The sequence below is a fragment of the Haliotis cracherodii genome, unplaced genomic scaffold (genome assembly GCF_022045235.1).
Source record: "Haliotis cracherodii isolate W230 unplaced genomic scaffold, xgHalCrac1.p SCAF_1, whole genome shotgun sequence".
Lineage (NCBI taxonomy): Eukaryota > Metazoa > Mollusca > Gastropoda > Lepetellida > Haliotidae > Haliotis > Haliotis cracherodii.
Window position 1 is genome coordinate 5,202,688 of NW_027266264.1, and position 15,943 is coordinate 5,218,630.

A 15,943-nucleotide genomic window follows, 5' to 3' on the forward strand; every position below is an offset into this window, starting at 1 on the left:
TTTGTCAATGTCAGTTTCAGAGACCTGCTCCCTGTTCCTCAAAGCGATCCTAGCGCTATAATTGTCTTTGACCTATGTCAAAGCATGGGAGTTACGATCGTGAAACAAGGCCCTGGGCCCCGTTCCACAAAGCGATCTTAGCGCTAAGTCGGTCGTAACTCCCATTCTTTAACACTGACTTACGACAGTCGTAGCGCTAAGTTTGCTTTGTGGAACGGGTCCCAGGTCAGTTACAGGCACTGAACTTTGTTTTCATTTATCTTAACAAATCCTACCACATTAATTGTCAGATGTTGAGGTCATCTTTGAAGTGCATGCAGAGTGTGGTTCATTCATTCCCAGTTATTGTCCTTGGGCTTCGTAGTTGGTAGCATCTGACAAGTTGGTCAATGTCTGGCAGTAGTGTTTGCTAGCTAAGAGCGTATTGGTGGTAGGTTCTGATTCATAATTGAGCAAATGATGAAGGGGCTACTCTCGTACTTAGAACCTTGCAGTTACAGTAATACTCTCATGCCACCCAACACTCCCCATCATTGTTCTTGACCAACAAAGTAAAATACATGCCATACACCATGATGAGTATGATTGGTCAATAATGAAGGTCAAGGTCTCTCAGTATGAATATAGCACCAAATGTGATGAAACTAGGTACATTATGATCTATTGGACATCTAGGTTTGGGAGTGACGTCTGGGGGAGGTTAGCAATGTTTGTTTAGTGATAACTCCTGCAAATACTCTACCTCTATTACATCATTGCCATAATACTATATTTGGGCTGTCATCACACCATAAACAAATCTTTAGTTTTTCAACAGAAGTCCTCTGTCAGCTATCTGAAGCAAGGCGTTGAGTCATCCCACAGAGGACATCCTTACCTTGTCAGCTTGCTGACGGAGTTAACCTCTTTGGTCATGTGGACAAGGTGTCTGACCTTTAAACGGAATCCCATCACGGGACTCAGGAAATTTTATGGCCACTGATCCATAATCAGTTGTGTGGATTATCATCTTCTACTGCCAATGCTTTGCACAGACACAAGGCAGGAAACCTCACTTCTTCCCTTTGTTTACTAGGGTCAACATCTGAAACTCTGAGTTTTTTCTGGCTCTGTTTGGTAATTGGGATTTGGGATACGATGACATGCATCAACCAAGTCAGTGAGTCTGACCATCCTATTCTGTCAGTAGCCTCTTATGATAAGCATGGGTTGCTGCATACCTATGCTAACCCAGATCTTCATGGCATTACAACAATGTCGGTGTATTGCTTGATACACCTTGAAGGAATGGGTATAACTCTTACTTCTTCGTGACGCTTCACAAGGACACAACAACCAAGTGACAGATCATATTGTTATATTCACAAGTAAAAACTTCCTTGTGGCCCATGCACGAGTATTTCTGCAATTTTAATACATTTAAGTGAACTCTGTCTTGCATGCTGAAAAGTGGAATGAATGTTGACAATCATAAACCATAACAGTAACACAATATATCACTTTAATTGTTTATTCTTGAATAACAAAAGTACTTTGTTCAAGTCACACTCACTATTGCTTGTGTAAAGGTTTAATGTAAAATGTTTAAAAATCATATTTGTGGCAAAAAGGACCAATTCCAGTGTCATATGAGTGAGACTGATCATTGCCTCATCATGTCACACCATGCCCAGGATGACATGTTGATGCCTCCATATGTGTCGTGTGGTTCAATCTTGTCCCCACCTTCGAGGGATTCCTTATCCTGTTTCTACCTTCTAAGACCTGAAAGGACCCTTTTCCAACCTTAGGTTCAGGTTTACCTTAAAGGTAATACTTATCCATGTCAAACTTTGTGTGCCCCAAATTGTGGACATCATTTTTTCAATCTACCATTATCGGCCTACCATGAATCAGGGTCCTGTCAATATATGGTCAGCACTGCTCAAATCAACCTTAAAATCAGTCTGAAATGCACTCCTCACAAAGTGTATTGACATTTGTTGCAATTTGGGAAAAAAATTGGATTTGTTACAGCCAATATTTTATGTACAATTATACATGGCGTCCATCTTGTTGATGCAATTTCACTTTGAATCAAGGCAAAAGAGACCTAGTCAGTTCCTGTTCCTTTCTTTAGTACCAATTCTCCAACATGTTCAACGTGTTCAAGAAAACAGAGATGTTCACTACATAGCTCTCCTATAACGTTCTCGTACTTTGTCATCAATATTTCCAAAATACTGATATCTTATCATCAACTTCTTTGCAAGATTCAGGTCTTCTTCCTTGAATGCTGATGATATATCTTTGATAATGTTCTGAATAAGAGCTGTAACTTCTTCCTCAATGTCACGAACTTCCTCATCTGATCCCGCCTCGTCCAGTCGTTCATTCATCTCCATGATGTCCATGAGGAAGTCCGGGTCGACATCGCCAGTGCTCTCCTCGATAGGGTAGCCACAGAGCTCCAGCATGTACAGGCCTCGCGACAGTGGCTTCAGCAACATATAGTAGCCTTTATTCACAAGTGCTGATTGCTGATCAGCATGGTTTCTCTCCTCCTACAATCAAAGGATTACTATGGTAAGGCGAGACCTTTGTGTTTAAATGTGCATTTTTCCCAAATCCAAAATATAACAGACTGGATTAAAATCAGGTCAAATCTGAAAAGTGTAAACTTCTGTCTTAACCAGAAACACACTGTGCATACAAAATGTTAAACTGCAAGACTTTTTAACTTTTATGAAATTTTGTTTTTCATGTTATTATAATTGCAACCCAGCAACCAGGATTTTCACAACAATCAGTAAAACCATGATTAATAATTGTCTTGAAAAGTGAGTGAGTGAGTATGGTTTTACGCCGCTTTTAGCAATATTCCAGCAATATCACGGCGGGGTACACCAGAAATGGGCTTCACACATTGTACCCATGTCGGGAATCGAACCCGGGTCTTCGGCGTGACAGGCAAACCTTTAACCACTAGGCTACCCGACCACCCCAGTCTTGAAGAAGCATTACCAATTGGCATTAATCTCTACAACTGGATGTTTTTATTTGTAATCTGATCTGTAACCCTTAGTCTTGGAAAGACCTTTCCATAAACACAACAAATACAAGGCATCTATGAAAAGACAGCCTGGCCTAGTAATATTACCTAAACATACAAAACATACACAAACATATATACTGAATATATACCTCCCTCTATAAAGGGTAACTGTTGAAATCAAATGCCGGTCTTATACTGTCTCGGGTGTCCTGGGACCCTTGAGGACTTCTATGGTATTTGAATCTAGGGTAAATCTTGGGAAATGTCAACACTAGGGTTATGACAAATTTTGCAAATTTGGAACTCTCCAAGGGTTTTCGATTTTTTTATGGTATCGAGAATGATAAATTCTCAATGATGCATGTGACGATCAGAGAAAGATGCCAATACATTACTATTTTCTCAAAAGTTTGGGTTTTTAGATGGTTTAACACCACACTCAGCAATATTCTAGCTACGTGACAGTGGTCTTTAAATTATGTGGACCAGACAATCCAGTTATATATATCATGAGCATCGATCAATGCAATTGGGATATGTAGACATGCATCAGCAGATCAGCAAGCCTGACAACCCCCACCCACTCCCACCCCTGTTCCTAGTAGTCACCTCATACAGCAAGCATGGGTTGCTGAAGACCAATTCTAACGCAGACCATCACTGGAGTTCTTAAATGTAACACACGTCCCAAATATAAGTGAGGCTGTCCTCAACAGTGACCAATCACGACAGGATTGACTTTACTTAAACATCACATTGAAATTATCACCCATCATTGATACTACATATTCTAAATGCCACTTAAAGATATTGACAATGATCAGTTCAGAAAACCATGGCTGAATCAACTTTTCATCTCCACAAGACCTGTATCATTATGTTGGTATAGGTGAGGGTAATAAATGGCATTTGGGATATTAAGGATTCTGGTTTCCTTTACCAACATGTTATCAGACACATCTTGGGTACTGTTGTGGAAAGGATCACTGTATGGATGGGGAGTACCCCATGTACCGTCCTGCATGCCTATACAAGACAGCACCCAGTAATACCTGAGGGCACACTTGTTTTCAGTACAGTATGCAAAACTAGTAAAAACCTTCCCAGCAAAGAGAAATATCGCATCACATTACCTTTATTTTATAGCTTTCTTAATCATGTTAAAAAAACAAAATGTGTTGAGGGAGCAACCATTAGATTTCTGTGGAAGGTGGGGAATATTTTTTAAATGAATAGTTTGTTTAGAAGTATGCCAGATATGAATAGTTTGTTGGCAGTGGTGAAAAAAAAATAGTTTGGTAGGTTGAAAATACCTAAACTTAAAAAATGTGTGTTAATAGTGAAAATGAATAGATTGTTTCATGGTACATATAACCGGGAGAAAAAATATATTGGTCCCCCCCACACACACACCCACCACACCCATAGATATAAAAAGGGCGCTCCCTAAGTAGATCTTATTCTCCCCCTTCCAAATATACAATCCATGGATTTGATCCAATTATCGGTCTCATTATTCAGTTTTTCCTCATGAAAGCTTTTGACCCAGTGTGGGAAGTATTTCATGTCCTTCGAGGAAACTCCTCTTGTTATTGTCAACACCATGCTGAGTTCGTTTCCCACAAGGAGCTACATCATGCAATCCTTATTATCATGTGACTATATTTCCCTTTGTGGGTATGTTCTGCATTATCTGGGTACTGTATGGATTCCTTTGAGTGTGAGCTGGGTACTCCCTTGTTGAAACCATCCTTAGATCTACATTAAAATTCTGTGATGTAATAAACATTAATAAATACCCCCTAATCTTGCATGTTCGAAAGATAATATAATTTGTACGCTCGAATCATATCAAAAGCATACCTCTGATTTTAGAGTAAACTTGTCTGGGTGCAGTTTCATCTGGAGGTCTTTGTGCATCCTCGAGAGGGATTGTTCATCAATGTCAAAGGTTATGTCAATGCCAAAAAGAGAGAAATAGTTCATATCACGGATAGGAGCTTGAACAACACCACATTCACAGAAGAACAACTCCGATGACGAAGATGTGTCTTTATTACACTTCCAGCATTTTCTGCCCGATGAATAGAGTCTGACAGTTGATGTCGAAAACATTCGTCTGCTTATATGAGTATCGAATAAACTATAATTCACTGCATTTCTACACAATCGTCTAACTGAAGGAACTGTAATATTTGTCGAGTTTGCGAAAAGTAATATATTGCTATGTTTGTTGCATTGTTGAATATGTGAGATTTTCCCCTTATTTCTCAACGTTTTACATCTAAACTTGGCAGAATTGGTCTGAAGATAGCGCATCATGAATGCAACGGAGGCTGCCATGTTGAATCTCGCGTGATTAGTCACATGGTATGCATACAGCTCACCGGGCACCTGCTTCAAATCTCGCGAGAGGTTAGATCACCGGTTCGTTTTGTGAAAACATCACGCCAATATTCTTCTTTTACGGACATGTAAGAATAGGTTGATAACTCTGACTTGACGCATGCAAAACCACGAATTAGATAACTTTAGGCTGTGGCAAACATATTTTCGAGTTTTATCAATATTTATGTTACGCAAGGCAACTGCACATGGTTCAATTTGATTCACATTTCATCCCACAATGATTAGGCTGTTCGAACACGCGAACTTGATTATATTGCCAAGTAGTTTGTGATCTGTAAATAAATGTCATAGTTCTGGATATCAGAAAATTCAGATATATTCTTTGACTGTGTTTGGAACGATTTCACAAAATGGCATGCCGACCGTGACTTATTTTAAAGTCTCAACTTGTGGACCAAAACAATAATACATGTAGTTCAAATTTAGAAGATAATACTACAGGCCCCTGACGCTGGATAACACCGGACCGATGTATATAGAAATAGACTATGGGTTGAGTGTTTCAGTATTATAGCTTTCCTGCTTCAGGGGCCTTTGGATGATTGTTTTCGTTAACACAATATTTAGAATAATCAAATATCTAATAGAAGTAACTGAATCTAACAAATAATCAATTATAAAATGTGACATGAATGCTACTTTTTATTCACCATGCAATGAGATCAAATGAAATCCAAGCTAAATACACTTTGTGTTGTTTAAAATTTTGATTCAACTGGAATCATTGTGTTTTAGCATAATTTTTTGTTTGTGTCTTTTCTCTCCTTTCTATCAATTAAAACTACGGGATACAACTCTCATGAAATCTTGTTCCATATGAAGTTCATCACATTCTAAAAACTTCAAAGCCTTTCTTCCCAATGAATTTAGTGAAGTAGGAAATATACACATGACAAGTCCCTGCCAAAAGTTCAATTTCAGGAAAACTGGAATTTTTTAGTTTGCTTTCATGTTTCTGTGTACAAGGGTATAATCTGGTTTGAAGTCAAGCTGTTAATGAATTTATGTTCAATCAGAAGCTCAATTTATATAAAAGTTCAATGTAGGCATTCTAGGCATGGTGAGCATTTTGTTTTGATAACTATTTTGTTCATTAGTAGATTTTCCCTGTCTTCAGATTGCATGATCAGAGATCAGCACATTGTGTGTACCCTACTAGATACACTTGATACTTACAGCACTTCATGTATATCCTTTGCCACTACAACGCAATCTAAGACATCTGATAGTAGGGCTGGCACGAGTCCAGATGTACTACCCGGGTACCCAACCCAGGTACCCACTGTAGGTCTCAAGAGATGGGTTCAAAATGTCCAATTGGGAATAGTTTGACTGTCACCTTCACAAAATGTATTAAGATACACATACAAAACGATCTGATCATGCAGACACTGATTTTGACTGAATTCAAACATATGAAAGTCAGAAGGAATGCGTGAGGCGACAGAAAGAAATGCAGAAATTACTGACTTGTAATGTAATCAAGGTGCTAGATAGTTTTTGTCATTAAACAATATACCACGCTACTAACCACGGTCCGGGTAATCTTATGGGTTAAAACGTACCCGAGTTACCCGCCCCAACCCTACCACCTGGGTACCCACCCCGCTATTACCCTACCCTACCCGGGTACCCCCTGTAGGTCTCAAGAGTTAGGTACAAAATATCCGATTGAGAATAGTTTGACTGTAGCCCTAGCAAAATGTATTTGGATACATGTATAAATGATCTGGACATGCATACACTGAGGTTGACTGAAGTTTTATCTTTATTCAAACCATAGGTTAGAAGGAATTGGTGCATAGTCAGAGAGAAATGTGAACATTAGTGACATGTAGTGTAACCATAGAGTTTTAGATAACTTTTGTCATTAAACAATATATCACGTCACAAACAACGGGTCAGGTTAGTACTGTGGGTAACCAGGTCCTACTCAAGACCTACCCGACCCAGGTACCCGAGTTACCCGTCCCAGCCCTACCATACAGTTGTAACCTAAGAGTACAGTTGTAAACAGCCTGAAATTCTACTAAACCAGGATACCTTTAACATGAGACAGACTTGGCTCAAGCTGTCTGGATAGTGCCATCCATGCTGGATTCACTGGGAGAGAATGGATGTCCTAGGCGTTACAATTTACTGTGTGCAGTGTTGCATCACTTAGGTGTTCTATGATCATGGGTTGGAATCCTAGAATCTCCTGATTATGATCTTGGTTTGTCAGTACTATACCCATGCTTCTTGTTGTCTCCAAAGTGGCAAATGTCAGGCTGACACACAGGATACCGTATTCGACGTAATAAGCGCGCCCAGAGCGCTCTCAAAATTAGAAATAGGGGGCTCTTATAAGAATATTATTTTAGTGGAAAAAAACAGAGTTAAAAGGTAAATTTCGTGGTTTATGCTGACAGCCTGAAATGTTTATGTACGACAGATATATTTTTCCAGAATTTGATTGCCCATAATTAAGTGTGCATATAACAGATGAGTGTGTATTTTAAGCGAATATATAAGTCTTGTGTACATTGATCAATTGGAAGGGGTGCTAATTAGGATTGTTCACTGGCCAATTTATTAGCGAATATCGCCGTGGGCGCTTATTAGAGCGGGGCGTTTTACGTCGAATATGGAATTACTAATACTGTTCAAAGCAGCATCAAAGACTACTCACTTACTCACTCACCCATCATATCATTGCACTTCTCTTTCAGTTGATCAAAAATGAGTCGAAAGCAGACACCCAGTGAGTTCCTGAAACAAATTATTGGTCGTCCTGTCATGGTCAAGCTGAACTCCGGGGTAGATTATCGAGGTAAGGCGACATCAGCAGTGGTTTTATAGTGATATTTTATTTGAATTTATAAATGATGAAAAGCATGCCATAACTGAAAGTCAAACTAAATTTGTGCTTTTTGCAGAAGTAATGATGAAGATGTGTGTAGAGGGGAGATAATTCATTGCTGTGTGATCACGTTTCGGTACAGCTTTCATATCATAGGTCAGTGTATCAAAGTTATTTGTATCTTTCTGATTTTCAGTACTGTGCACAGTAACAGTAAGGTTTAGTGTATCACGGCCGTGACATGGTACTCTCACCAGCGCTGCAAACAATATCTTAGGCTTGCGGGACTGTACTGAGGCTAAGTTCACCAAACTTGTTAATGGATGAACGGAAGTAACTATGCCTTCATTGGTCAATCTAGTCTTAATGTTAGTGTATTGGGATTGATATTAAGACACATAATAATCAGAAATACTTTTTAGAGGCTCGAAAACAGTTCGTAAGGAAACATTTAAGTTCAATATTGTCTGAATGCAGGCAGGTAACTTTGAAGATGGTCATGCATCATTTATGGGTCACCTGCCTGTCTGCCTACCATCACTCACTCACTCACTCTACTCAGGGTTAGAATTGATCTTCACCAACCTGACCTGCAATGGTCCGGGGTAGAACAGGTCTTCAGCAACCCATGCTTGCTGTAAATGGTCACTATGCTGGTTGTAAGAGGTGACTAACGGGACCGGGTGGTCAGGCTCGCTGACTTGGTTGATGCATGTCATCGTATCCCAATTTGCGTGGATCGATGCTCATGATGTCAATCACAGGATTGTCTGGTCCAGACTCAATTATTTACAGACCATTGTCATGTAGCTGGAATATTGCCGAGTGTGGCGTTGAACAACAAAGATGTACCAGGGTTCGTCAAGCTAAGTGTCCTTGGTGCTCAATATGGGAGATAAAACTTTGTTTTGTTTACAATTGAGAATTTAAAAAGTTATTTCCTCCATGTCAGATGCCTTCAATGCAATAATTTCATACTAAGGATAAAAGCCTCTTTCCTTTTATTGGTCAAGTTATACAAGTCACCTCTGCAAAGGTATACTGTCAACATTAACTAGAGCTGGCTAAAATGGGAAGAAATATTAACGATTATCGATATGATAATTGTGTCATCGATAATGTCTTACATAAACAATTGTGGTGAAATAAAGTTTAGATTTACCAAAACAGACATCTTTTTGTCAATCCAGTTAATTGCCGAAGATGGTAAGTAACTGTTTTTGTTATATCTTAAATGTCCACAAAGTGATCCATGCATAAATGTGACACCAGTCAACAGTGGGCTGAAATACCCTGGGTATGTGAATTTCTTTTAGACTTTTTTGTGTGCATTTGCTCAAAGTTTCTTCTCTGATATTTAGTGATAATTGATCCCTTGGGCACGCCAGAAACCTATGATTGTGGGTTCGAGTCCCGGTTCGCCCCGATTATGTTTCTAGGTTTGTCAGCACCATACCCGTGCTCGTGGGTTTCACCGAAGTGGTAAACGTCTGAGACCTGCATCACTTCGGGCTTTCCTCCCACATTAAGCTGACACGCCGCGATATAACTGGAATACTGTTAAAAGCGGCGTTAAACCCAACTCACTCACTCACTCACTGATAATTGATCACTATTTAGTTAACAATTATCAGAAATTGGGAAATGTGATCCATTTGGAAAATTATCTGCTGCCGACTTGCAGCTCATCAGCCTTTGAGCAGGTTGAAATGAATCCCTTCTGTGATATTGGCTTTATTTTGTCAAATGTTATCACATCCATGTTTATTGTGTTGTAGGAGTGTTGGCTTGCTTGGATGGCTACATGAACATTGCCTTGGAACAGACGGAGGAGTATGTCAATGGACAGCTGAAAAATAAATATGGCGATGCTTTTATCAGAGGGAATAACGGTAATAGGTTTCAACATTCCTAGATAAGGGTTGTCTTTTATGTTATGAATGGCATCTCAGTGTGCAGGATGGAGGTGTTTAAGTGTATTGGTTTCAATGTTGATGGGAAGTTCTTTTGTAAACATTACATAGCTGAGGTTGTAACAGTAACTTGAATTCTTTCTCTCTTTCCCAAAATTTAACATTTATTATGTTTGCTGAATCAATTAGTGCATAATATTATTTAGCATGTAATGAGTTTAATAATTACAGGGATGCCATAGGGTTAGACTTACAGCTCATAGTGCGGAACTTCCAAGTATGAGGCATGGTCCTTTTCCATGATATTCCTGCAATATTGCAGAAAGCGGCATAGGTCCATACATACTCACATCTGAAATACAGAATAACAAATACATACTAGTGTACCACTAGTATACTATCGAGCATGAGAATGTCCTTCTTATGAAAGAAGCTGAACGTTGGGATTTATTGCTAGCTTTAGGCTAGTGCCCACTTTGTCCTGTTGTGGTCGAGCTTCGGATCAGGTAACAATCAGTCGATGGTATGCACAAGGACAACACTGGTGATTGTCCAATTAGAAAGGACCTTAGAGCACTTTCTCAGCTGACTGCTGTGATTGGTCTTCTACACATGCTAAATAAAACCAGACGGTATTACTCGGGGGCAGACACATGTTTTCTTGTTGGTATTCACCTATTTGGAAACAGAATTACAATTTGTAGGAAACCAGTACTGTGCAAGGGAACTTGGTTTGACATTGCTTGATGCCTGAGGTGTTTGTCAAAAGAGATGTTTTATTTACTTCATTAGAATGAATTAGATTAAATGAATTTTTTCTATTTTCAGTGTTATACATCAGCACACAGAAGAGACGGATATAAGAAGAATTATCACACTGCACTTCATCCAATCACCCCCCATGCAATCCAAAACACATGGAATCTCATTGTGACAGATCATGTGCTATACATGTTATACCACAGCACTGGTGGTGTCCAGCTAATGGTGTAATATGAGTTGACATAGAACAAGACGATCATGGATCAACTCATCCCACCCATGTAAGATGTGGAGAGGAATGTGAACTATTTTGTTTCTAAATATACACATTGTTGTTCAGTCATGTTGACATTGGGAAATGTTTTGTTGTACATTATGATATTGCATTGTCAATAAAATACCAACAGAAATAAAACAGCAATATATAAATTTAGTTTAATTCCTTAATAGTAATCATGCTGAATGTAAACAATAGCAGTGTCATGAATCACCAATGTGGACATGACGTTAACATTTATATAACCATAATGTCATTCCATGAGCAAGCTGGGCCGGTCAGGTAGCGTTAGTGGTTAAAGCGTTTACTCGTCACGCCGAAGACCCGGGTTTCGATTCCCGACATGGGTACAATGTGTGAAGCCCATTTCTGGTGTCCCCTGCTGGAATATTGCTAAAAGTGGCATAAAACCATAGTCACTTACTCCATGAGCAAGCGACCTTCTCATGACAAAATGCAGGATTCAGTTATATTTTCTGATGCCTAACAAAAAGTGTTTTGGGACAATCGGACTCATTTCGAAATGTAGAAAAATTAAATATGTAAAAAAAATTGTTTGTCATTAACCTAGTAACAGTAATGAATTATTGATAGAAATCTTTTGTAAACTGATCTTAAGAAAACATCACCCTTCTGACCCAGTTGCATAATACCAGCTCGGGCATGTTTAAACCACTATGTCTTTATGGGTGTCCTGAATGATTGCATTACCACCTGGTGTGACAACTGAAATGACTGTGGTTCAGACATCACTACAATACAGGACATTAGTTTGTCTACGCCAGGACTGGCTACATTGCAGATCTATGTGGTGAGCTAGCCCTCATAGTTGTGTACAGTCCCACTCACTGGATATCCTCCCTCGTGTAGATGATAGAGCCCTTCACTGAGTGATCTGGGCACATCATGTCTAAAGACACTAAAAGTTTCCCTGCCTGGCATTATGGGGGCAAAACAAGGCCTGGTCGGCTGGTATGCTGTGTCTGAGTGGGGTATCCATGTTAAAACTGCGGCATGGTATCTCTTGGCTAGTACTACAAAACCGGCATTAGTCCAGACGAGCACAAACAGGCATACACAGTCCATGCACATTCTGTAAGTGCAATAATCTTGAACTGACCTTTGAACCCATTTCACCTCACCTCACCTCACCTCACCTCACCTCACCTCACCTACTCACTTGTACGTTTATATAGGCGTCCAGTGCATGTATTTGATATCACCAGTCCCAAACTATGTTATTTGTTACGTACCAGTGTGGACCTGGGTTAGAATTGGTAACCCAAACTTAATTACTTGTCAAAGGTTACGAGAAACTGTATGGACTGGTCAGGCTCTGTATCTCTACTGCTGGCGTGTCATGGTACCGACCAACGTATTACCATGCCCACTGTGTTGAGACGTCAATAAGCACAGTCTGACAGTAGGCCACACATTGATACATCAGAACAGATCCAACGAGAAAGTGTCAGTCAACATCATGACCCAAGATGTGTGTGTGTATGTGTTTTAGGGCTGGGACGAGTAACCCCTCACTCACCATCAAGAAATATGCGCTATATTAGGTTTAAAGTATGTTGGTGTTTGGTAGCCTTATTATGACAGTATCCAGCCATTATAGAGTGACAGTTTTGTATTTGTATTGAATTGACAGCTGAGGGACTGACCATTCGATATTCCGGGAGGGAGAGGCACTTTAATCAGTTGAGAAGAAAAGAAAGCGCAAAACTACAAATGGTTGCAACACTATTTTTTTTATTTTTTTTTATAGAGACTCATATTTTTGATAACAAAATAACTGGTTTTGCATTTGTATCTAAGAGCTGAGTCTCCATTCAAAATCAATCCTCACCCCTACCCCCGAATATCAAATGGCCAACCCCTCACACGTTTGTTAGGTCACACTTCGCATGGCAAACTGTTCTGAGACATTTCATCACATATTCTAGATTAGAATCTATGTTTGCGAGATCAAAGTCCATGTCGAGATAAAAAGTAAAAGATAAAATCGTTCGTGAAATACAATTTAAGAAATGGAACGTAAGGAACATGTCTAGTTTGATAATCTGGCGGGTGCAAAGTCCACGCGTTAAACATTTAATCGCACCTGTTCTGAAAGATACGTTTAGGTTCTCCATTGCCTGTGAGCAATATTGCTGCAGTACTAGCGTGTGCACCAATATCACGGGAAATCATGAATAAAAGCAAACAAAGAACGATTTTGCAACAGAACAAAATACGGGGGCCTGCAGTTTTAAGCGCCCTCTTTATTTAGCTCATGGGCTTAAAAACGATAAAAACCGCTTTTAAGCCCATGAGCTTAACTTCAATTGTAAAAAAATTAATTGATCTGCCTTACCGGATGTTGTATAGCCAACTTGCACCAACATTGTACCTTAAGGGCTGTTAGAGCTTTCCGCTTTTACAAGCCACACTGGACCCATATCGCAGTGTGACACTCTAAAAGCATACGACAGTCATACATAACTGCGATATTGGGTTAGTATTACATTTTCGACAGCTGTGATTTCAATTTTGAAAGTGTTCTTGAATTATTATTTTCAAGTTGAAAAAGAAAATCATGTCTTATGTTAAAGTATTGCTCTTTCATTCAATTTGTTAGTATCGTTTTGGGGTATTCATTCTTCTTAATGTTATCGTCCATTTTCGTTTTTAAGCCCTGGGCATAAATTATAATAAATGTTACTCAATTAAAATAAGGTAGGCAAAATACGTAATGAAACCCTTAATAACGCTCAGTCCCAGTACTGATGTCCTTGAAACATAAATTCTTCATAACATGTCCTCTTAAAACGTCAACTCGGGCTGAAGGTGAGCCGCTATCAGCAGTGTCACAAGCTTGACAACGGCGCTTCAATGACGGGTAGGTAGAGGAAGGCTTGAAGGATGTCATTCCAGATTTGGACCAAGGCCTGTCGCAATTGGACCGGGAGTCGGCGTAAACGACGTCAGTGCAACGTTCCATCCGTCGTCAATAAAAATGCTGAAGACCATGGCTGCTGTCAAGATGAACTGGGCTCTGTGAAGAGGAATAACCTACAGTCCTGTAACTTGAACCCTCGTATGTTGTCTTGACCATGCCAGTAGAGCGGTTCGATGACGTGGCAGCAAATTTGTAGGTAGTTATGCTCGGATTCCTCACAGCCCTGTATACACTTAACAGCCAGTGTGGCTGCGATTTCGCAGGTGAGCCAAACGGATATGATTATCCATCTTCCTGAGGCAAGGGAGGTAACTGACTGTAAATGTCCACTTTCCACCCTTGCCGAACAAGGCTAGAATTATGGAGTTATATTTTGGATGGACTAACGAGTCTATGCATGGTCCAACCAAAATCGCGTAACGACATCGACATCATGTTCGTAAACAACATGGATTTCAACCTGCATATTTCGGTCGACTGCAGGATTTGCAACAGATGTGTACCGTCAACTGGGCATCGACATACCTTTTCCCAATCTTTTCATGTTTTTAATCAAGGTGCTCACGCGATTTGATGCACTTCGCGAGGTAAGACCCGTTCTTTTACAAAATAGATAATGATTATCGATCAGATTGTCTTGACTGGGCGCCGCCAAGTTTTTAAATCAAGAGATAGATGGAATCTGATTGGTCAATAGGAGAGGCATATAAGGGACATAACTCGTAATATCAACTGGTGGCGCTACGATGGAACCCAGAAATTCCAGCCCAGTTCGGCAAGTGTGGATACTGAACTTTTACACTCAGTTAACTGCCTTGCCTCGGAGAGATGATGATTATCTTCCCGACGTGAGGTTAATCGTGTTCGGTCCCTGGTCTAGCCAGTGTGTTGGCACAGATCCTGTTGATTCGACCCCGTTCGTACCGATCCTGACTGTACGATGAACACCAAAACTTGTGCACTTCCGGTTTCAAGAATTCCAGTTGCATCAACCGTTCAATTTCAAATAGGCGTAGCATAACGTTTACGAGTGTTGTCAGTCAAAACACTTTAAACAATTTACTCTGTGACTCGGTTCCACGTGTATTGTAAATGTGTGACGAATTTTCTGCTAATGAAATTGTATGCTTGCAATGGCCGGTTACACGCGCAATGTCAAGGTCATCACGGGTAATCATGACAAAGTGTTTGTTCATGCCAGCATCATGCATAATTCTGAAAAACGCATGACATTTTTATTTTATGTGATTTTTTAATGCACGTGCACAGGAATGGTGGGCCTTTAGAACTGAACATTTGCCTGGATGATTGCAGCAATGGATTGTTCACAGACTTCAGACCTAATTAAAAATAAATGCAACTACGACATGGTTTTTAAACCATTAGTAATGTGTCAATGCCAACAATATTATCTATATGTAGAAATTTATGAAATGTTACTCAGTATAGTATAATTTTAGCCTGATTTTTGTAATCCTCTGGGTTGCTAGTGTGATAATACAGCAGTAATTCTTTAATTTGTTCATAAATAAAACAAGGTTTAATGTACATTATGTCAAGTTATATTTTGGTGCTGTGGACAAGGTCGTCTTGTTGCGATTACAAGGATGTTCCATCATTCAACATTCGTCACCACTCGTATCTTTCCGTAACCTTTCGATATTTTATCGTAAACAAAACTTGTCCCCGAAAGGTCTTGAAAAAATATATAAGCTTCAGACTTGACAAAAAGAAAGAAATTGCCTGCCTCAAAATTTACATT

General features: G+C 39.6%; 2 protein-coding genes across 3 annotated transcripts; one reads left to right on the forward strand and one right to left on the reverse strand.

Annotated features, from left to right (window-relative positions):
• Positions 1–1,541: 1,541 nt before the first annotated feature.
• On the reverse strand, positions 1,542–13,619 carry LOC139459068 (iron-sulfur cluster co-chaperone protein HscB-like). 2 transcript variants are annotated; one of them, XM_071240519.1, is made up of 2 exons: positions 13,597–13,619; positions 1,542–2,543 (listed from the first exon to the last, which is right to left on the reverse strand). In XM_071240519.1, the coding sequence occupies exon 2, from the start codon at positions 2,487–2,489 to the stop codon at positions 2,169–2,171; it is 321 nt and encodes a 106-aa protein (XP_071096620.1). In that variant the 5' UTR covers positions 2,490–2,543; positions 13,597–13,619; the 3' UTR covers positions 1,542–2,168. The 2 variants fall into 2 exon arrangements, with proteins under 2 accessions (XP_071096620.1, XP_071096612.1); XM_071240511.1 differs by lacking the exon at positions 13,597–13,619 and adding an exon at positions 4,898–5,377.
• Positions 5,422–11,395, forward strand: LOC139459057 (U6 snRNA-associated Sm-like protein LSm6). The gene is made up of 4 exons (XM_071240503.1): positions 5,422–5,508; positions 8,155–8,255; positions 10,064–10,177; positions 11,027–11,395. The coding sequence occupies exons 2-4, from the start codon at positions 8,165–8,167 to the stop codon at positions 11,059–11,061; spliced, it is 240 nt and encodes a 79-aa protein (XP_071096604.1). The 5' UTR covers positions 5,422–5,508; positions 8,155–8,164; the 3' UTR covers positions 11,062–11,395.
• Positions 13,620–15,943: the final 2,324 nt, after the last annotated feature.